General features: G+C 34.5%; 1 protein-coding gene across 1 annotated transcript; it reads right to left on the bottom strand.

Annotated features, from left to right (window-relative positions):
* Positions 1-1,311: 1,311 nt before the first annotated feature.
* Positions 1,312-8,591, bottom strand: LOC141390686 (uncharacterized). Its single transcript, XM_073963628.1, has 4 exons — positions 8,571-8,591; positions 8,351-8,513; positions 1,541-2,056; positions 1,312-1,476 (listed from the first exon to the last, which is right to left on the bottom strand). The coding sequence occupies exons 1-4, from the start codon at positions 8,589-8,591 to the stop codon at positions 1,346-1,348; spliced, it is 831 nt and encodes a 276-aa protein (XP_073819729.1). The 3' UTR covers positions 1,312-1,345.
* Between the last annotated feature and the right edge of the window lie 14,786 nt (positions 8,592-23,377).

Below are 23,377 nucleotides of genomic sequence, written 5' to 3'. Positions count from 1 at the left end.
TCGAACGGATTAACCGATTCGATCCAAAATTTGGCTTTCGTAATATTTTGTAATATTAAGATGGGTTATATCGGTCCACTCCTTCTGGTACCTCCCACACAAAAGTTCAAAAATGTTCGGAAAATTTGTGGATACTTTACACATCCAATATATGTACCAGGTATAGATCAGGTTCGAATATGTACTATATTTGTTCACTCCATCCGGTATCTCCTACACAAAATTTCGAATAAGTTCACTTTAAGTTTCACTTTAAGCAACTTGCATTCACTGCCTCAATTACGACGGTAAAAATTTCAGGGGCAAGTCCATACTTCTTGGGAAAACAGCCGGAAGGCTGTAAAAAACCCCCTATGGCACCATATATAGTGGCCTTAGACCCACTTCCATAATGGTCTATGTAGGTCCATTCCTTAAAGTAGCTCCACCGCAAAAGTTTTGAACTTTAATCCTAATCAACATTTTTGTCGGTTCATATTTTAAAAACCCCCTAAATACATATTTTTTTTTTTTTTTTTTTTGGGAAACAAGTGTTTCAATTTACACAGGCTGAGGGTATATCTCTGTCGGCAAAGCAGACTGATACTTTTTTACTTGTTTAAATTGTAATTATTAAGGCAATGATTATTATTCTTCTGCAACTACTTAACCGAACTTGATCGCTTTTGTGTGTATCGGAATACGGAATGTGTTATCTGTCAAACAAAAAATGAAAATGATAATGAGACCGACCAAGTTGAAGAAGGTTCCACAAAACATGGCATCTAAAATTGGAGAAGTAAAGAAGATGTGTTTGCAAATCTATTCTTAGTTCGGCTCATGGAACAAAACATTCTGTTTAGAATAATAGACTTCTACAGCTGATATATATGCACGTAAGTCGGGCCATGGGGGCATTATGTACTGAAGTTGAAAATATATCTTTTATATAATCGATTTAAGACTTTCTTCCGCCAGAATGCAAATGGCATTTTGGCCTGTAGTTAACTAAATCCATAAATAAAATTATGCATATATTCAGGGCAGCTACTCGTAAGTGAGGAAAGTTCCATCTCACTTTATGTACTTCTTTTTTCGAGTATGTCAGCCAGAATATGTGAACTGTATATTTTTCATTATTATCCCACCGCATTCAAACCTTTATTAGGACTCCCTTTGAAACTCTGTTTGCTAATTAAGTAATGTGGGATTATGTCAGTTACACCCATTAAGACTTCTTTAAATTTTCCGTCAATTTTAAAATAAAAATATTTCTTTACAAAAATTTAAAATTTAATTAACTTAAAAACTATTAACAATTGTCCATTTACAACAACAATATGATAGTAACAACAAAACTGACCATTTAAACTAATTTGTTGAGAAAATTAATTTTATCTGGTTTTATAACAAAAATAAATTGATTTATTGTGTACGCCTTCTCAAACTGCTCACGCATGGGATACAATGTTTCCAAAGCTGATGGTTTTGCGACTTCTAAAAGGAAGGAAAAAATAATATAAATTATTTAATATTTTTTATTGTGCAAATGTGGACTCACCCTTCTTTAAATGTGTTGGTATAATGTAGGCCTTCTTTTGTGACTTAACAATGTAGACATCCGAAGAATTCACTGGAGTTTTATTTGGTTCCAATGGCGCCTCGCCACTTGCTTCCAGTAAGGTGGAGGCCAAGATTTTAGCTGCTTCAATTGTTTTATTATGTTGTGGCTGTAGCACCAACGACGGGGGTTCTTCAATCATCAACATTTGTGTTGCATCGCTGTTCTCGGGCAATGTTGCTGAAGTTACATCGAATCCTGGATGTTTGGTGTATTCATTTTTGGGTATGACAAAAGGTATTTTCAAAGTTTCCGTGTTTATGGGCAATTGAACATTTTTATAGGAAACTGTACCGGATGGTGGTGGAGCATATGATGTGAACAGTGGTCTAGTATTTGATGATCCATACGACGGCTTAGTAGCTTTTATTTGTGGATGAGTATTGAAATCTTCAATACTGCGCGTTGTTTTACTTATGTAGTTTTTTGTAGGTGTCGTTGGAGTTGTTGAATTAACTGAAATAAAATTTGGAATATAATTTATGACATCCTGCAACAGATCTGCCTCAACATGTCTATTTAACCTTGGGGATCTTTTGGATCCTCATTATGTTGGGTTGAAGAAGTGGCACATAATAAAGAGTAATCTCTAAAGCATGTTTGCTCGTCTTTCCTCTGTTTACTGCGGATCCTTGGGATCCCCCGTGGACCAAAATTGATCGGGGCAGTTCCATTAAAATAAATAACTACGATGGAGAAAAAATAAAAGGAATAAAGTTACGGCGCAGGGAATAATGAACCCAGTTCCGGAGGCAAGCGTTAGTAAGCCATGTTTCATCGAGATAAAGCGATTGTGATCCGGCTGTTCTAGGTATGGATTCCTTGGCACCTACATCTGTACTTACTACCGGAGATATCCAAGGACAACGATAAAGCCAAGATTGGTGCAAACCGGTCTACGGCTGACAGTACCAGGTTATGGGAAGGGACGACCTACACAGGGCTCTTAAAATTATTGAACATACCAGCAAAGTAGAAAACTTCTCAACCAATTGGAAATACTTGTTCCAGAAGAGCATATCCAGATCATACCCCCGAAGGACATGTTACTCATTCTGACTCTGACCGATGAACAACTGGACACCATGGTGATCCCAACAAAGTCTACTAGAAAAAGGGAGAGAAACATGATGGAAGTGCGTACGGACCCCGATGCTCAACTGGCAGTAACCCAGTTCCAGATAGTCCTATAACGGCACATGCCGGTAATAAACCTCAAAGGCAGAATGGCGCAGGCGCATTCGCTCACGATGATGAATCCAAGAAACTCTACCATGCGCCAATAACTCTATGAACAGATTTGACAGACAAGTTAACGACACAAATAAGCAAACGTTGAGCGAGATCCGAATTTGCGCTCTAAGAAGGAGGTCTTCTTCGTCAGAAGCAAGGTGAGGTACGTGAGAAAATTCCATTAAACTTACCCTCATGTGAACATGATTATCCTCCTAGACACTGCAGCTGCTCAAGCCACTAAAGGATCTGCGACGGCAAGCAAAAAAGTAGGGAAGACGAAATTTACTGCCCCAAACAACACGGTGGAGCCAATCTCTGTTCCAAAGCCGAAGGCAACTCATAGATCCTTGCTAACGACCATCGACGATTGCCACCGTCGACAGAGCTGACTCCGACGGGAGAATCAGCCTTAGTCAGTGGTTGCTAGTCGAGACCGGTCTTCAGAGTATCATTGTTTCTGTGATGGTAAATCAGGGTGACCGTCAATTCGGAAACTTCTTCCTTTAAAAAGACACCGTGATCATACACTGTCATAACAAGAAATCGGGAGATTTCCTTGTTCAGGCTATTAATGGCCTAAGTGAATCTGTACCATTGTACCAGGGGCACTAAAACACCTTCTGGACTAGGCAACACGCAGTGTCGCCAGGAGTCATTTGACATTTTTTGGAACATTTGATAGTTTTTAGCTTAAGCGTACTCAGGACAGTTTGACATGCTTTGTGTAGTTTTCCGTGGCTTGATTGAGACACCTCCAAAACATGGTTTTGAACGCTTTTACATCACCTTCTGTCGACTTGTTTCTTGATGTGCTGCAATTAAATAAAGTCATTGGATCCCCAGTCAGGGCTGTACTGTGCATGACCCATCAATTCCACGTTTTGTCCGGTCAAACAGGCGCTGGTTTGACGCCTGGCAAAACTGCGTATTTCCTAGGCCAGAAGGTTTTCTAGTGCCCCTCGTAAAGCCGCTTCAGCCGAACTAGTTATAGTTTCTAGACAAGCAATGACAACTTTGACGTCTTCGCTTCGTCAGAGGCGGTAAGTTGAGGACTTGTGTAGTAACTAGAAAGGATTTTTGTGACCCCTGGTCATCTCATATGCCATATTACAGGTAGTTTGGTAAAAATATTGAGCTAAAATTCTCAAATTAACAAAAATCGGGAGATACGGGTATATATGGCCCATACCAAAACATGGACCTACGTAGACAATTTATGGTGGAGAAGTGTTGTGATCGATAAGAACCTCATATATCAAACTACAACTAGTTCGGTTAAAAATTGTAGTTAAATTCCTCAAAATACCGAAAATCGGGATGTACTGTTATATGGGAGTTATACCAAAACATTGACCTATATAGCCTACCCAGCAAAATTTGAAGGAAGGGGTTCCATGCGTGACGTGATTTCATGGCATCTTTTGCATTGGTGCAAACGAAGTCCTGAAAGATCCGATCTTTTCATTAGCATTTGAACCAATGCAAAGGAAGTCATGAAAGATCCGATCTTTTCATCAGCATTTGAACCCATTCCATCGATCCAATACAGATGAATTTTGTGTTTTTATTTATACACATTTTTCTAAATATATAAGAATAATTATTTACAATAGGCTTGATGCTGTCGGAGACTCGAAATCACAACCAACGTTGTCAAAACTCTCATCGTAATGATAATGTCATTGCAAAGGGTTGGTGAGAATGACATGCCAAAGCATTGGTGGAAATGACATGCCAAAGCATTGGTGAAAATGACATGTCAAAGCATTGGTGTAAATGACATGCTTTGGATCCAAAAATGAATATCATCTTTTGGGGTCAACGCTCATATAAAATTCATCGATGAAGATGCTAAAAAGATGACATGCCAGAATACTTGCACCCATGATTGAATGGCATCTTTGGCATCGAACATTTTGCTGGGTATCTTCGAACTGCCTATGGAAAAAATACACTCTGTTGCAAAAAATATAAAGTTCTAGCTCAATTATCGTGGACGCTAGAGTAATTAAAACAGGCGATCAGTATATATATAGGGACACTAGAAAATCTTCTGGTCTAGACAACACGCAGTGTCGACAGGCGTCATTTGACATTTTTTCGTAAAGTTTGACAGTTTTTAGCCTAAACGTTCTCAGGACAGTTTGACATACGACCAAGTATTGTGTTGTCTGCAAAAAAAAAATGGAATTTCTTTGTGAATATTTATGACCTACAATTTTTCACAAATTTCGACATGGATAATCACGGCAAGAGTGCATCGATCAAATTAAATCTTTGTATGTCGATAAAGTGTCATCCTAGATCACTATGAAAAACTGGTTTAAAGAATTCAATCGTGCCCAAAATCGAACAAGAGAAAAAACTTAAGTTGTGTCTGAACGGATACTGCAAGATCGCCATGTTATATACCGTGAGATAGAGGCATTCTTAGGCATTTCTTCTACCAACTAAGATTTGATATTTCATGAACACTTGGCCGCAAAAATTGATTTTTCTCGCTAGATCCAGCAAAATTAGCCAATCGCTCAAAAAATGGCTCTTGTGGATTTGTGCAAAGAAATTGTAAACAAAAACAATATCGATGCATAATCAAACGACATTTATAAGATCGTCACAGACGAATCTTGGATCTATGAATCAACCGTTTGGGTCTTCCAATGCAGGCCAAATCCAACAAAAGTTGTTCATGGAAGAAGATCTTCGAAGCAAATGGTCGCCTCTTTTTTTCGGCAACACTGACCGTGTAGCGACTATACGGCTTGAGAAAAGTAGGACAGATAAGTCTGAGTGTTACACTACAATTTGAATGCCCGAAGTCTCCTGAAGAATTCGAAAAACGAACAAGAGAAGGCGAATCGTTCTGCATCATGGCAATGCGAGTTCTCACACATCGATTCAAAACAGCGCCTAGTTGACCGGACAAAACGTGGAATTGATGGGTCATGAGCCGTACAGCCCTGACTGGGGAGATCCATTGACCTTATTTGATTGCAGCACATCAAGAAAAAAAGCCGTGTTCAAAAACCATGTTTTGGAGGTGTCTTAATCAAGCCATTAAAAACAAACCAACACATGGTCGCATGTCGAATTGTCCTGAGAACGCTTAAGCTAAAAACTGTCAAACTTTCCAGAAAAAATGTCAAATTATGCCTGGCGACACTGCGTGTTGCCTAGGCCAGAAGTTTTTTTAGTGCCCCTCGTATACTGTATAGGCTCGCAAATGATTATTTCAATGCGTTATAAACGGAAAAACAAACTTAATATACCTTCCATACTATAGTGGAGGAGCACATCTCAAAAAGATCAACAATTGTGAACACATAAACTCCATCAAGCTTCATCTTCTAGGTCATAATCGTCAAGATGTAATTTATTTTTAAATTTTTTTTCGGGTTTTGGTCTATAGATATCAAAGGGATCAAATTTGAAGCTAGCAACCAACGACAAAAATGTACCTTAGATCTCAATAAACATGTTTTTAAAACATACGAACTCTGCATAAATGGTTCTTAAAGGTCAAAATAGAAAAGCATATGGGATTTGTTATCCTGTTTTCTCTGGTTCTGGTCCACAGATACTGAACCGTTCAAAATTTAAGACAACAATTAACTTCAATAAAGTAGCAAAGATATCAGTAAACAACTTTCTGGAACATACGAACTGTCTGCGAAAGTTTATTAAAGGTCAAAATAGCAACACACTTTAGAAAATATTCGATTACTATTTTTATACTATTATTTACTATTTTTTCTCGGATTCTGGTTTATAAATACCAAATCCTCCAAAATTTAAGAGGATTCTAGTCAATATAGATACAGAGCAGTTCAAAATGCAAGAACACAAACAACTACAAAAATGTACCTATGATTTCAATAAACAACTTTCCAGAACATATGGTCATTCTCGGAATGACGCTTTAAGCAGAAATTCACAAACAAATCAATTATTGTTAACATTTTCCCCTACTCAGGGCTGTAAATAACAAACTCTTGAAAATTCAAGAAAATTTTAAAGTTTATGTATTTACGGACCTAAACAGGAAAGAATAGGCAAATATAATCGAACTTTGAGCTTAAAGAACCGTTCCTGGAAAGTTCATATGTTCTAGAAAGTAGTTTACTGAGATCTTAGGTACATTTTTGTAGTTGATTTTATTTTTAAATTTTGGACGGTTTGGTATCTATGGACCAGAATCGGAGAAAAAAGTATAAAAATCGAATATTTTCTAAAGTGTTTTGCTATTTTGACCTTTAAGAACTTGTCACTGACAGTTCGTATGTTAAAGAAAGTTGTTTACTAATATCTTTGCAACATTATTGTAGTTGATATTGTCGTTTTCTTGAATATTAAACGGTTTAGTATCTGTGGACCAGAACCAGAGCAAACTAGATAAAAGTCACATTCATTATTATATTTTGACCTTTAAGAACAGTTTCTACAGAATTCGTATTCTCTACAAAGTTGTTTATTAAGTTCTAAGATACATTTTTAGTTGTTTGTTTGCTTCAATTTTGATCGGTTTAATATCTGTAGAACAAACCCCGAGAAAATTTTTAAAGAAATTTGACCTTGCAGATTATGTTTGATGGATTTTATGTTTTCACAATTTTTGTTCTTTAAGACAAGGGCTACAGCTTTGCCCCTGAGAGTAAATCAAATTTTTACCCAGCAAAATTTGAAGGAATGGGTTCCATGCGATGACGTGATTTCATGGCATCTTTTGCTTTGGTTCAAACGAAGTCGTGAATCATCCGATATTTTCATTAGCATTTGAACCCATGCAGAGCAGTTCGTGAAAGATCCGATCTTTTCATCAGAATTTGAACCCATGCAAAGGAAGTCGTGAAAGATCCGATCTTTTCATCAGCATTTGGACCCATTCTATCGATCCAATAGAGATGAATTTTGTGTTTTTATTTATACATTTTTTCTAAATATATGACATTAATTATTTACAATAGGCTTTGTCGGAGACTCGCAATCACAACCAACGTTGTTAAAATTCTCGTCGTAATGATAATGTCATTGCAAAGGGTTGGTGAAAATGACATGCCAAAGCATTGGTGGAAATGACATGCCAAAGCATTGGTGAAAATGACATAAAAAGTATTGGTGTAAATGACATGCTTTGGATCCAAAAATGAATAGCATCTTTTGGGGTCCACGCACATATAAAATTCATCGATGAAGATGCTAAAAAGATCAGATCACTTTTACCCATGATTGAATGGCATCTTTGGCATCGAACATTTTGCTGGGTAACAGTTTGGAATGTCTTTGGAGGCCTATAACCGCGAAAATTGATGAGATAGGAAAAAACGGCGAGACACATGTCTTCTATTTTTTGGTCTTCTATCACACTGCATGTCAGGATAGGATATGGTTAATAAAACATGACTCAAAAAATTACATGCAATGTAAATTAATAACACTTTTATCAAAAAAGTGTTCTTTAACTACCAAAATTGTAGTCTATTGGAATATGTAAAGTAATCATTTAAATGTTCATACCATTTTTAGTATTCGGTGATGTTGGCGGGGGTGGTGGTGGTGGTAAATAACCGTTTTTTCTAGGAACTTGGGTATTTAGTTTTGATAAATCAATGGATGTTGTTGCTGCATTAGTTTCAGACCACAGGATACAACCGAATAATAATATTTTCCACGTTGTTGTCTGAAACAATTGAACAAAAAATATTTTTTATTTTACATATTTTTCTTAACAAATTACATATTTCTTTATTTTTACCATTTTCTTCGCGGTGGTTTTTTTCCAATATTTATTTTTACGCGTTTTGTCAATTTGTATAGATCACCATAATAATAACAACTAAACCACAATTATCTGCTAACATTCTATTTATAAATGTTGAAGACTTATGTTTTGTTGTACTTTTACACACTGAGCCCAACGCTAATGGGCATTTTATCTTTGTACTTCTTAAGATATGTGTGTTCCGTTTTTTCAATCACCTACAGCTTGAAGATTGGTATTGTTATTTGTCGGAAGCACTTGTAAGAGATGAAAAATAAAAGCGCTTTCGTAAATAAAAATACGAATTAGTTTGTGCGAATAATACGGAAAACTGGTAAAAAGTGCAGGGTGCCTAGCCTACCTATATAAATTTGAATTGGTATGCAAACAGTGCCTCAGTTTTATATCCCAGAAAAGGTCATACGGTTCTCAAAAAAATAGAAGATAATCTCCTTAAAGAGCTTGGTATAGGTTCAGATAACACTGTGCAACAAAATTCAATTTTTTTCAAAATGGTGGAAAAAACCGGTTAGATTATGAAAGTAGAGCTAAAAATAGGAGACACGTGTATCGGCGTTTTTAAAGTTTACATCGGAGAGTAACCAAAATAGGCGGAGCAAGTTCAGTCCATTTCTAGTTTTTTCGAAATATTCGAGTTAAGATATCTTGGAATCCTTGCATTTAAGGTATATAGTGTCTTTGGCAAGTTTACAGAGGAGGATATGGGAAATAATTTTGTTATTAAAATTTTAACCCTCATGCGGTTCACCAAAGGGGTCTTTTTTTCGAAAATCTTTCAAAAACTTCTTTAAATTTTGATCATATCGAATCCAAATATTCTACAAAATTGTTCGTCATAAAATTTTACTATAGGTCTCAGAATACACCAAATCTGTAAATCTTATCTAATCGCCAGGAATCTCTAAAAATGAAAAACACGTTTTAGGGTTAAGGTCAGACTTCAAATGAGTTTATTCATTAAAGTAATATAAAACTTGGTTCTAGGTGAAAAGTGTCAAAAGAAGAAAAATTCTACACAAAATTTCACTATGAGTTTCAGAATAAACCATATATCTACGTATACTATTTCCGCAAAAAAGTTCGATTACAAATTTATACATTTTAGGATGAAATCATTTGTTTTAATTTTGGACTGTTAATTTTACATAATTCCATGGTGGATCAAAATCTAACAAAATCCTTCACTTTATGGGGATATTGTTAAAGAAATAAATGTTCTAAAACAAATTTCTCTATGAGTCTCTGAATAAAAGAAACCTGTAACCATAACATATAACATTCTTAGCATCCCTTCTTTTTGATTTTTCAAATTTTTATCCAGATTGTCCTTGTGATTTGACACTATAAATATAAATTCATAGAGAATATGTTGTGCTGTTGTGCGTTTTATATTACTTTCATGTATCAACTCGAAAAAAGAAGCAACAAAATTTCATCAAAAAAATTGGGAAATATTTTCATGTTTTTTTAGGAAAATTGATACTGATATTTTCATGATACGTGAAGTAAACAGACATTTTATTTCTTTGGTAACCCATAGTGAAATTTGACGAAGAATATTTTTGTCTTTGACGTCATCTTTCCAAATTTATGTTTTGAGTGACAATTTTGAATAAACTTTTTTGAAGTCCTAAAAAGTGTTATTCATTTTTAGAGATTCCTGGCGATCAGATAAGATTTACAGATTTGGTGTATTTTTGGACCTATAGTAAAATTTTATGACGAACAATTTTGTAGAATATTTGGATTTAGTATGCTCACATTTTAAAGATGTTTTTGAAAGATTTTCGAAAAAAGGACCAAAAAGACCACTTAAGTGAACCCCATGAGGGTTAACATTTTTAACAAAAATATTTCCCATATCCTCCTCTGTAAAGTTGCCAAACACACTATATACCTAAAATGCAAGGATTCCAAGATATCTTAACTCGAATATTTTGAAAAAAACTAGAAATAGGCGGAACTTTCCCTGCCTACTTTGGTTACTTGTTAGCTCTACTTTCATAATCTACTCAGTTTTCCTTGTCATTTTTTTTTCTTGTTGTTGTCGCACAGTGTAATCCATCTTTCTATTTAGAATGATTTGAGAAGGCGATGGTTTACCAGCTGAAGTGAGATTTAAGGTGAGATTTAAGGACAATCCCAAACCTGACGTTGATCCAATATACATACATATTAAATTACGTACATACGTATGGTCCCTGGTGTTTGTAGTGTTCACTCAATTCTCCCACAACGCAATAAAATTTACCAACCATAATTTTTCCTACACTTAACTGTTGTTAAAGTAAATGAAATTGCCACATGACCCTGGCGTCATGAATAACCTCAACGACGCCAAAATATTGATTTGCATGGTCAATCAAATGTTCAAATCCAGCGGAGAAGCACTTGATACGAAAAAGGTCTACAAGATCATAGACACAGAAGAAGTTCAGTGTCGATCAGATCTTTCATATACTAACATCGACTTCAAATAATTTACATACAATGTTACTTACACTTCTCGAGTCAAAGCGAAGATTTCAAGCACTTCATCTACTTAAGTCAAGCGGCGTTTGTTTTGTTGTTGTCTTTTCAAATACAACAACTTTACATACGTACATACATTTATCACGTAAAGCAACCAGACAAAACAATCAACCCGATGATGGGGTCATTCCATCTTCATTCATTGATATACCGCGCCAAACTTTGGCGTCCATCGATTCATTGATTATTGTTGTGGACACGCGCTTAGTACCAGCGAATATTCTTTGAGAAACAATGAGAAACTAGTATAAATACATAGGTATAAATGTAACATTAATCATCATCACCAGCAGTGGGTTTTAGTGCGGTTTGTTCACGTATTTGTTAAATGAGTGCTTATTAATCTTCCGTTTATGGAAATCTTGTCTACTTTGTAGACAAACCAACATTGTATCTAACATTGTAGCGATTTCGGTTCCTACAAAATAGTTTTATTAAATAATGAGATAATAATTAGGTAAATTTTAAGTAAATTAAAACAACAATAAAAATATTTTTAAATAAAACATTAAGTGGTCCATTATCAAGTCGTTGATGCTATTTATTTATGAAACAATTTTTTATGTGTAACTATGTTCTTAATAATGTGGCAGGGAACCGGATTATATCTAGGTCATTGTCATATTTTAAGATAATTTTTTGAACATGTTGGAGAGGACTGTAGTCGGACAGCGACAGTTCCGATATTTTCAACACAAAAATTACATTAAACTCCTCTCTCAAACAGAAGTTCAAAATGTGCGCTTAAATGCAGATAAGGATTAAGTTCACGTTTCTACTAAGAATTGATTTCCTTTTGTTTATGAAGCTACTAAGCTCTTCAGCGACGCTATCTTAAGAATATAGCTTTCTTTTAAACAAGGTTAAATGCCAATGAGACTTCGCTTTGTTTTATCCATTCAGAATCCAAAATATCATGTTACAGTCATTCCATTTCGACGACGCACCTTGGGGCAAGATCCAAAAAAACAGAGATTAATTCGGGGAAGCATTTGGGTGATCTAATGTTAATAGTTTCCGAATGCTTACACCTTAATCAATATAATGGAAGACAGTTTTGGTGCAAATTAAGGGATTGGAGAGGTATATTCGAAGGCCTTATAAATGGGTACCATAAAAACTATGAAGTGGTTATGGTTTTGCCTACACTTCTTATTTGATTAACCTAAAATCTTCTAATATGATTAATTACACTGTGCTACATGAAAAATTTGCAGGGGTTGTGATGCATAAATTCGGGTTTGTGGGAGTCCATGGAAGACGAAAATACCTTTGGTTTCTTTGGGTCACTTCGTTTTTTGATTTTATAACGATAAATGTAGTGAAAAACGGGTTTTATGGGATTTTCAACTTTAAACCGGCATAACTTATTTTTTCCACAACGGATTTCTACAGCTTATTTTTTCTTTGAAAGGGGAGGAAAATGTCATTCAAAAAATGTGTAAATTTCAAATCATTTTTAATATGCTTCTAAACTTCTTTTGCCATAAATATATTTTTATAAGATTCTGATATCTGCCTGAAGTTGACGATTCCATTCTAGAATGACCACTTTTGATGCGAACAAAATATTACACTTTATTCACCAAAAAATTTAATTGTTTATGGTGCTCTTCAAGTTATTAAAAATTCTTTAGCTTTAACACAGTGTAACTGTGGAAGTAAACAATATACGATCTTGACATTTTTGTTAGGCACTTAGAATTTTGTACCATATTACCATGTAACGACAGTTGTACCAAAAACCGACTTTAATTTTTTTAATTCATCTCCATTTTTTGCGATTTCACCCCTTGTGCAGCCATCATTTCATATGAATCATTATATAGTACCTATAACATAATGGTGGACGTGCACTTATTGTCTTATGTAGGGCGAACACAGACGTTAAGCCCAAACACGACATAATGTACAACAATAACAAAGAAAATGAAGACACAAACCCGAAAATGCCAAAATTTGAGCCAAGGCTATTTCCACCATTTTTGGCATACCTCAAAATGCGCAAGAAAGACGCAATTTTTGTTTGCGCAATATCAGTGACAACAATCAAGAGAATTATTTTTGTTATACTCCAATACATACAATATTTTTCACATACTGACAAAAACTTTTTCAGATTTTTGATGCGGCTAAAACATTCAAAATATCGAAAATCGGGAAGTACTGTTCTATGGAGGGTTATGCTGTCAAATTTCGGGGAGAAGGTTTTGTAGACCCAAAAAGCCCTAAATACCAAAATTTTGCCATTTTGCTAAAATAATGTCGCTGAAATCTTCAAAATACCGAAAATTGGGATATACCGTTCTGTGGGACCAATACAGACAAATTTCTGGAGGAAAGTTTTGAAGCCTCTAAGGAGATTAAATTACATTTTGGTAAGATTATGTTGCTAAAGCCTTCAAAATACCAAAAATCGGGAGTTGACGTTCTATAGGGTAATATAAACATCCATACCAAATTATAAAGCTCTATCTTAATTATTGCGAGCTGTATATTCACGGTTATATCGACTTAGAATTGTATGGTGGTCAAGAAAATGTATACTTTACTAGTGAACCCGCCGAACTTTGTCTCGCGGACGGATATTAATTACGTGAGTTCAAATATGCATTCTGTGAGGTTGCTATCACCTTGCAGAGTTCAAACGCACAATGCAGTTAATTATTTGATTTGATGTATTTAAGACGACGTAGAATGTTTGCTGTATTATTAGGTGTAATTTGGAAATTGTGCATTATGAATTCAATATAATATTTCTCGTCCTCAGATATTTAAGAACCGTGATCTTTTACTCAAGTAATTGTAGCTATTGTAAGTAACAATTATGTTCAGAATCACGTTGAGATTATGAAAAGTTTCAGAAACAAAATTAATATATTTTTTTGTGTCGAAAGAAAGTGGTTTTATCCAATGAGTGATTCGGCATTATTTAAGAAATACAACCGCTATTCCAGTTGAGATAACTGACACAATTATTTTTGTTCTTATGTGAATGTTATGTGGATTGTGTTCCCTGAGCCGTGGGGATGTTGACTTTAGAAATTCGATCAGGACGATAGAATCGATAATTGTATATAATCGAAAGAAGATTAAACTACATATATACATACATTAGGGCTATAACCAAAAAAATACCACCACATAGCCGTGTAGAGCATGGAAAACTATCATGAAATACGGTGTAAATTTTTCTCTATCGCGAAAAAAGTTTCCGCACCAAATGCATGGAAGTTCAGTAATGCATTTTTTAATTTTATCTGTTATAACAACATATTTGCTTTTCATTAAAATTTTTTTTTGTAATCTAATTTAAAATCATTATCAAACCGTTCTGGACCAATTTGTTCTCAAATCGCGCCATTTCGGAGCATATTAGGAACTTTTGACACTATCGCAGTTTTTTGGTTTTTCTTTATAAACTCGTGAATTTTGTGTTTATATTTTTTGTACCTAACGGTCAAGATAATATGGGGGCATTTGCAACGAATTCGCGAACGTTACAGGTTGTTTTTATTGACTTTGCCTGTGAGAATCGTGAGAATCGTATTACACCTTATTTAATAAAATTTTTTCATGCTCTACTACTAGGCTATGTGGTGGTATTTTTGATATTTGCAAAAAAATGCAAAAAGTTATATCCCTACTGTACATACATATATATAAGGAAATTATGTTATTTACAACGCGTATAACTCAAGAACGGCTGAACTGATTTTAATAATTTGCACCAATTCGGAATGGTCTCATGGCAGAAATGGATAAAACCTAAAAAATCGCTACAAATCCGCAACAATTTGCAACAAATATTTTGAAGAATAATTGGTCTTTCAACACATTTCTTTGGAGGTTCCATTGTTGATTTAATATGTCTCCACACTTTTTGTAAATTGTTAGCGAAAACCCTCCGTGAACGAACCTTATGTGACGTTTTATGTTTCTGTTTTGTCAATTCACACATACATAAATATTTGAAAGTTCTAGAACTTTTAGCTAAAAATGGTTTTGTTTGCTGCAATTAATTTGATTTAAAACATGGCACAATTACCAAAGTAGTGGTGTCATACCAGCTGTTCGAATATGAAAAGCCAAACCCCTTTATAAAAATATTTTTGTTGTAATTTCCCCAACAACATAAATAAAATTTTGACATAATTATGACATAATTATGAGTATGTTAACATACTCAAAACTTTACGATACAATTACCTTGGTAACTAGGCGTTTACACACAGACAGTACTGGCAAGACAACCCTTCATACCAATTGCGGATATTATTCGAATGTTCGGCACAACTTTCGAAAACGATATCACATTCGAAGAATTGGCAAATGCTTTTCGGGTGTACACAAGCACGTTGTTCTTTTGTTCGTCAAAAGTTTAAAAACGATATCGTTTTCGAACATTCTTCACAAGAAAAATTGTTTCGAGAAACATTTTTTACTTTGAAAATTTTTTTTGTTTCAAAAAAAAAATTATATTTTTTGCAAAATATTCCCATTTGCTTTTTTCAAATAATTTCGATATAAATGCTACGTATAATATGTACAATAAATGTTGATAAAGACAACATATGGGTAGGTTGCCATTAGAGGTGGGCGCGTGTCGTGCCGTGAGTAGTGCGTGTTCGTGCCTTCTTGAAAAACGCCGTGTTTGTGCGTGTCGTGCCGGAATACATTTTTGGCCGTGCGTGATCGTGTTTTTTTGTTCGACACGGTTTTGCACGACACGACTAAACACGATATGCACTATGTGACACGATCGTGCTAAATTTTTGGTCTCCCTTTAGAAGTCGTGCAAGAGACCATACTAAACCCGAAAATCGAACAAGAATATAAACCCGACCAAAAATGCCTAAAATTATTTGCTTCGTTTTTGTAGTCTGGTACTTATTGCCGTTTTTTTATGGAGAGACCAGAGTCAGGGGTGCCAAGTTGGAGGTTTTCCCGCTACTTGTGGTGATTTTTGACGTACAAAAACCACTGTTTGGGCATGAATGTCAACTTTTATAAGGTAAAAATCGCTACAGACCTATGGTGCGTATGTGGCTGTAGCGATTTTTACCTCGGAACACTTGGCATGCCTGACCAGAGTATTAGTGAAAAAAAAGATGATGTTTGTTTGCAATTTGTTTTGTTCATGAGAGAAGCAAACACAAACACAGAGGGTTAACGCAATATACTCTCTTTTCATAAAATATTCAAAGAGTATTCCGAAAAATTAAGCTCGGAAAAGTACCCTACTATGCACATTTTTGCTCTTTGGTCTGAAAGACTCAATTCATGAAAGATTTGAAAGCTAAAACAAAACAATCATTTCTTAAACGATTTGTACCAACAATGACATTTTATAGGGACATTTTTATTTCCGCCGTATAAGGAGATGCATTTTTATTAGCTAATGTAAAAGCAATGTTACTTGATATACAAAGTGAGAACATAGAGTTTTCTAATGAAGAGCAGGAAATTACAATGCCACATTTACACGAATTTTCAGAGTTTTTGGACCAAAATGGCAAAAAGACGAAAAATTTAAAAGTCTCCAATTGATACAGAAATTGATACTTATTATCGAGTGCCGTATCTAGCCAGAGTGATGTTTTAAACTTTTGGAAACAGTCTAATCTAAAATATTTAAAACAATTAGCCAGGAAATTTTTGGCTATACCCGTCAGCTCAGCAACGAGCCGGAGATTTTTTCCATATCTGGAAATATTCACAACGAAAACGAACTAGGCTTTTGAGTTCTAACTTGCAGAAAATAATGTTTTTAAATAAGAATAGAAATTAAATAAGAATAGAAAAATTAGAAGTACATATGGGTATTTCTGAGTGAAATCCGACACTTTTTCAATAAGAGGCTTTTTATATCCTTTTTTTTTGCTGTGGTGATGCTGATCATCAGCAAAACATTTCAGTATATTTTCTGATTTTTTCGACCAACGGCTCCGGGGTTTCGCGAAAAGGTCGAATTCTGTGAAAACTAACTTCTTTAATATTGGTCCGATTTGAAAAAAATCTTTTTTAGTATGTTTTGTTGTTTTGTCACCTATTTAATAGAAAATAGTAAAAAATTGGGCACAGTTGGCTTGGATGCAATTTTCGCGATTTAATATTTAAAATCAACTTTTAACAATGATTGACACCTTCGATTTTCTTGAACATTTTTTGTATAAAACTACGATCAATTACAAAAATTGTATGTCCTACTTGGTAGTGGGATTCGAATAATAACTATTTTTTCTAAATTTTTTAATATTTGTCAATAACGTTTTTCTATATACCACTGCGCAAAATATGTTATTTACCAAAATATAATAAGTTGCATTTATTTACATTTGTGTTGCTGTTTTATTTAAGACTTTATCGAAAACATCTTTATTTTGCGATTTTAAGAATGGTTTAGAAATTGGTGTACCAGCATTAGTGGGTATTACAGAATGGAGTTTTTTTTTGCCCGCGATATGTTTAAACATTACGTACATATTTCACATTCAAATCCTCTTTCGTATCTAAATAATAATCTTCTGGCAAAAAATCCCTTAAATATTTGGTAGATTATTTGGCTCGGATGCTCAGTCATATAATCTCCGAGTTGTAGTTATTTGATCATCAGCTTTGTTAGTTTATTTTCCGGCTGGTACAATAATTGCTAATGCATTTTCAAAATCGAAAAATAACTCTGTTTTTTGCGATGTTTAATGTTTCACACTGGTATAAAGGAAAAATTATATTGACAAATTTAAAAAAATAAGAAAAAAAAACAATTTAAAAAAAATTAAGTTTCAGTGTTTTATTTAGAAAAGCACTTAAAACTAAAAAATAATTTGTCGCTTAGCCTCAATAAATATATTCTTTCTCACGATGGAATCTCCCAAATAAAACGCTTCCCGCTTAATTTTGCCACCATTTATAATTTGAATGCAACCGTTTTATTTGAGAGATTCCATCATGAGAAAGAATATATTTATTGAGGCTAAGCGACAAATTATTTTCTAGTTTTAAGTGCTTTTCTAAATAAAACACTGAAACTTAATTTTTTTTAAATTGTTTTTTATTTTTAACCTTTTAGTAAATATTTTTTTTTACCACTGAGAACAAAATTATAGTCAATTTAGGCTGAAAATTTAGATAAAAACTTTAAAATGCCTGAAATCGTGTAGTACCGTTATATAAACTCTATACCAAAACCTGGACTTATGTCCATAATTTTTGGCGGGGAAGTTTCTGGACCATTGGGAACTCCAAATGCCAAGTTACAGCCAATTCTGTCTAAAAATGAAGATAAAATCCTTAAAACACTTGAAATCGGGCGGTACCGCTATATGGGGGCTATACCAAAACGTGGACCTATGTCCATAATTTTTAATGGGTACGTTTCTGTACCATTGGAAACCCTAGTTGTCAAAAAACAGGCAATACGGGCTTAAAATGACGATAAAATACCTTAAATCGAGTGGTACCGCTGGATGGGAACTACAGGAAAAAATGGACCCATATTGGTTTTTGGTTTCATATTCAAGTATTGTCATCCCAATCTGAAAAGTGTACAAAGTTTTAGTTTGATTGGTCAACTACATCTGTGTGAAAAATGAGTTACTAGATTTGAAAAGCAAATTAGATAAAAAACTGTAAAACAGTGTAAAAATGGACCAATATTGGTTTTGATTTCATATTCATGTATTGTCATCCATATGTGAAAAGTGTGCAAAGTTTTAGTTCGCTTGGTCAATTACAACTGTGTTAAAAATGAGTTACCAGATTTAAAAAGCATGTAATATTGAACACTCTACAACACTGTAAAAATGGACCAATATTGGTTTTGATTTCATATTCATGTATTGTCACCCAAATCTGAAAAGTTTGCAAAGTTTTAGTTCGATTGGTCAACTGCAACTGTGTGAAAATGAGTTACCAGATTTGAAAAGCAAAACACCGGAAATCGAGTGGTACCGTTATATAAGGGCTATAGGCAAAAAAGGACCCATATTGATTTTGGTTTCATATTCACATATTGTCATCTAAATCTAAAAAGAGTGCAAAGTTTTACTTCGATTGGTCAACTGCAACCGTTTTAAAAATCAGTTACCAGATTTGAAAAGGGGGTTAATTTAGACACCGTAAAAACACTGTCAGAATGGACCAATATTGGTTTTGATTTCATATTCATGTATTGTCATCCAAATCTGAAATGTGTGCAATTTTTAAGTTCGATTGGTCAACTGCAACTGTGTGAAAAATGAGTTACCAGATTTGAAAAGCAAATTAGATAAAACACTGTAAAACAGTGTAAAAATGGACCAATATTGATTTTGAGTTCATATTCGTGTATTGTCATCCAAATCTGAAATGTGTGCAAAGTTTTAGTTCGTTTGGTCAACTGCAACCGTGTTAAAAATGAGTTACCAGATTTGAACTAAACACACACCAAAGCAAGTTAAATAAAACACTGTAAAAACACTGTAATAATAAAAATAGTAATCATTCTAATCCCACTACCAAGTAGAATTTAAAATTTTTGTAATTGATAGTAGTTTTGTACAAAAAAATTGCAAGAAAATCGAATGGGTCATTGTTAAAAATTGATTTTAAATATTAAATCGCGAAAATTGAATTCAAGTCCACTATGCCAAACTGTTTTCTATTTTTTATTAAATACAACAAAATATATTAAAAAAGATTTTTTTCAAATTGGACCAATATTAAAGAAGTTATGAGTATTTCTTTGCATATAGTTTTTACAGAATTCGACCTTTTCAAGGCGCGATATCTCTGGAGCCGTTGGTCGAAAAAAAAAAAAACAGAAAATATACTGAAATGTTTTGTTGATGAACAGCAGCACCACAGCAAAAATATAAAAAGTGCTCGATTTCACTCAGAAAACCCCATATGAATATTTGTTGAACAAATAAATGTACACCTATATCGATTCCTCTTTTTTGTAATTTCGTGCGTGAGTGTGCGTGTTCGTGCCTTCTCGATAAACGCCGTGTTTGTGCGTGAATGTGCATAAAAATTTCGGTCCGTGTTCGTGCATGTTCGTGCCTAATTTTTTAGGCACGCGCCCATCTCTAGTTGCCATACACAAGACAACAATGTTTATCAACAGTTACATATCGAGTCGCAAACATAAAGAAATAAAAACGGAAAAGATACATAACAGAAACATCAAGAAACTCCACAAAAAATGTTTTTCGCCACTATCGTAAAAACTATCATCTTTCATTCGCTAATAATATTATTAACGATATTCGAATTCGAAGGTTTTCCTGCCACAAACTGAGCGACGAATGAAACGTTTTCAATTCCTTCTCGTGTGTCGTTTTCGAACAAAATATCCGCAAAACTATCGAAAAACATTCGAAAACGAATCGTTTGCGATAGCAATGGTATGGGGGGAATAGCAAAGTTACAAACCATTTTCACCAATACATTCATACTTTTCTCTGCCCCCATACCAAGTGCGGATATTATTCGAATGTCCGGCACAACTTTCGAAAACGATATCACTGTCGAAGGATTGGCAAATGTTTTTCGGGTGTACACAAGCACGTTGGTCTTTTGTTCGTCAAAAGTTTAAAAACGATATCATTTTAGAACATTTTGCGAATGTTTTTTTCTTCACAAGAAAAATTTTTTCGAGAAACATTTTTTACTTCGGAAATTTTTTACGTTTTAAAAAATAATTTTATGTAGTTCGTGAAAAATTCCCATTTGCTTTTTTCAAATATTTTCGATATAAATACTACTTATAATATTAACAAGAAGTGATCATAAACACAATGTTGGCGTGATACAAGTGTTTGCGAAACAAAAAAAAAAGAAATAAAAACAAATTGGTGTATGTAATTTTATGTACGTTTATTTTTATATCTTTGTTGTAAGTTGGTGGGTTTCAAAGAAACAAGACTTTACCTTTATGCGTGTGATTTCTACGAAGGCGAAAGAACAAGTGAAGTTTCAGGTGGGCAGAATAACGATAATAAGGCCGTGACAATCAACTACGACCGCAGCATTGGAAAGCGCCCCTCTGCATCCGAACTATGCGAATAAAGCTTTCCAGGAGAGGTAGTAGAAAAGAGCTAACTCTCTCCTACAATCCGAACAAGGCGAATAAGGCTCCTGGAAGATGTGCAGAGAAGATTTCCCCATAGAGCTCGAAAGAGCGGCCAATTAACGTAGTTAATTGGAATGCTGGGAAGGGGAAACAAAGTATCGAACGTATACATTGCCGTAACCAATGTATCGAACTTATACACACAACATATAGCTTGGATACAAATACAAGACAACAATGTTTATAAACTGTTACACGCATTGAATCGCAAACATTACAAAGAAGAAAAAGGTACATAACAAAAATATCAAGAGACGTCAGATAGAGTTAAACACGTCATAACACTGAAACTCCGCCAAAAATGCTTTTTCGGCACTATCGTAAAAACTATCATCTTTCATTCACTAATAATATTATTAACGACATTCGAATTCGAAGGTTTTCCTGCCACAAACTGAGCGACGAATGAATCGTTTTTAATTCGTTCTCGAGTGTCGTTTTCGAACAAAATATCCGCAAAACTATCGAAAAACATTCGAAAACGGATCGTTTGTGATAGCAATGGTATGGGGGGTATTTAAAAATTTATAAATATATTTGTGAAAAAGGTTTGTATTTTTGCTATTGTCTTGCCAGTACTGGCATTTTGTGCCATGATTTAAAATATTTAAAATAAATGAAAACGAATTTTGCGGAATATTTGGGAAAGTTTTCGGTGTCCATTTCATGATTTGTGACATTAAATAAAAATATGATTTTTATGAGGATGTGATATCCACATATTCCATATTCGAAAGATCGCTTACTATATAGCGGTGACCAAGAAGAAGCAGATCGCCGTGTTAAAATGGACACACATTTGGCATAAAAATTTAACCTTCACTAAAAAATGTCTGCAAGGATAATTATTGTGACTAAAAATATAAACTAATATTTACACTATATCGAAACATCGACTTTTGCCGAAAACTTTCTGCAAGAAGGGTCTTGTTTACAAAATGTTTGATTCTAACTTCTTCATCGATTGATCAAATAATGGATTTCCAAATCCAAAATGTACAATGGCACATTCCAATATATCGACCCTTCAACTTGAATGTTACCGCATAGTTCATTCGGCATTGAAATTCAAATATTCAGCATTTAGTTAATACATACATATATGTATGTACTATATTGAAAAAAGCCAGCGTGTTGGACCCCATCCCGAGGTTCCGAAACTCATAATTACAAGTCCTTGTGAGAAATATCATGTTATGTGACGACCAACATGATTTCTAAAAATCGTCAATTCTAATATTTATACCCTCAGCATTTACGCTAATTGTACCCTCAGCATTTATGCTAAAGAGGGTATATACACTTTCATACGGGCAAATTTTGCCTCATCGAAATAATGGTTTCAGACAACTTGGAGTCGATTTAGCAAGGTCTGCCCGTCTGGCTGGCTGGTGCGCACGATAACTTTCGAACGGATGAACCGATTTGGTCCAAAATTTGGCTTTCGCAATATTTTTTTTTATTTTAAGTTCGAAGATGGGTTATATCGGTCCACTCCTTCCGATACCTCCCCCACAAAAGTTCGAAAATGTTCCGAAAATGTCTGCGCACGATAACTCTTGAAGTGAGTAACCGATTTGGTCCATCCTTTGTACAACGTGAAAATTCTAACAGACTTAGATGAGGTTCTATTATGGACTCAATCCCACACAAAATTTCGGAAAACTACAGTTAGGACCTGCTCTTGAATCTCTTTGATTTTTGCTGTAGCAACTTGTATTCACTGCCCGCTTACGGCGGTACATGTCTCATTAGGGGCAAGTCCATACTTCCTGAGAAAACAGCCTGATAGATGAAAAAAAAACCCTATGACACCGTGTGTAGTGGTTGGAGTGCAAGATAACTCTTGAACGGATATGCAGACTCGGTTCAAAATTTGGCCATGGTAATATTTTATAACCGAATTTAACAAACCCACAGGGTTTCAAATGTCAATTCCTTTGCTTATACGTCAAATAAATCCTCATTAAGAAGGTTAACCCAGCAAATGGCTATAATATAAACATGGATTTAGTATAAGTTCGAAGATATCGGTCCACACCTTCAGGTACCTCCCCCACAAAAGTTCAAAAATGTTCGGAAAAATTGTGCGTACGTTAACTCTTGAAGGGAG

This window comes from Musca autumnalis, unplaced genomic scaffold (genome assembly GCF_047663935.1).
Source record: "Musca autumnalis isolate F117 unplaced genomic scaffold, ASM4766393v1 scaffold_1, whole genome shotgun sequence".
Taxonomy (NCBI): Eukaryota; Metazoa; Arthropoda; class Insecta; order Diptera; family Muscidae; genus Musca; species Musca autumnalis.
The sequence above is the reverse complement of the archived record's forward strand: the minus strand, read 5'-3'. Positions and strand labels throughout refer to the sequence as shown.

Excerpts from the sequence above, each read along its gene's own strand:
- LOC141390686 (XM_073963628.1), bottom strand. The coding sequence starts at position 8,591 with ATGGTAAAAATAAAGAAATAT. Across the intron at positions 2,057-8,350 it reads ATCACCGAATACTAAAAATG|TTAATTCAACAACTCCAACG; the intron begins GTATGAACATTT and ends ATTTTATTTCAG. Across the intron at positions 1,477-1,540 it reads ACCAACACATTTAAAGAAGG|AAGTCGCAAAACCATCAGCT; the intron begins GTGAGTCCACAT and ends CCTTCCTTTTAG.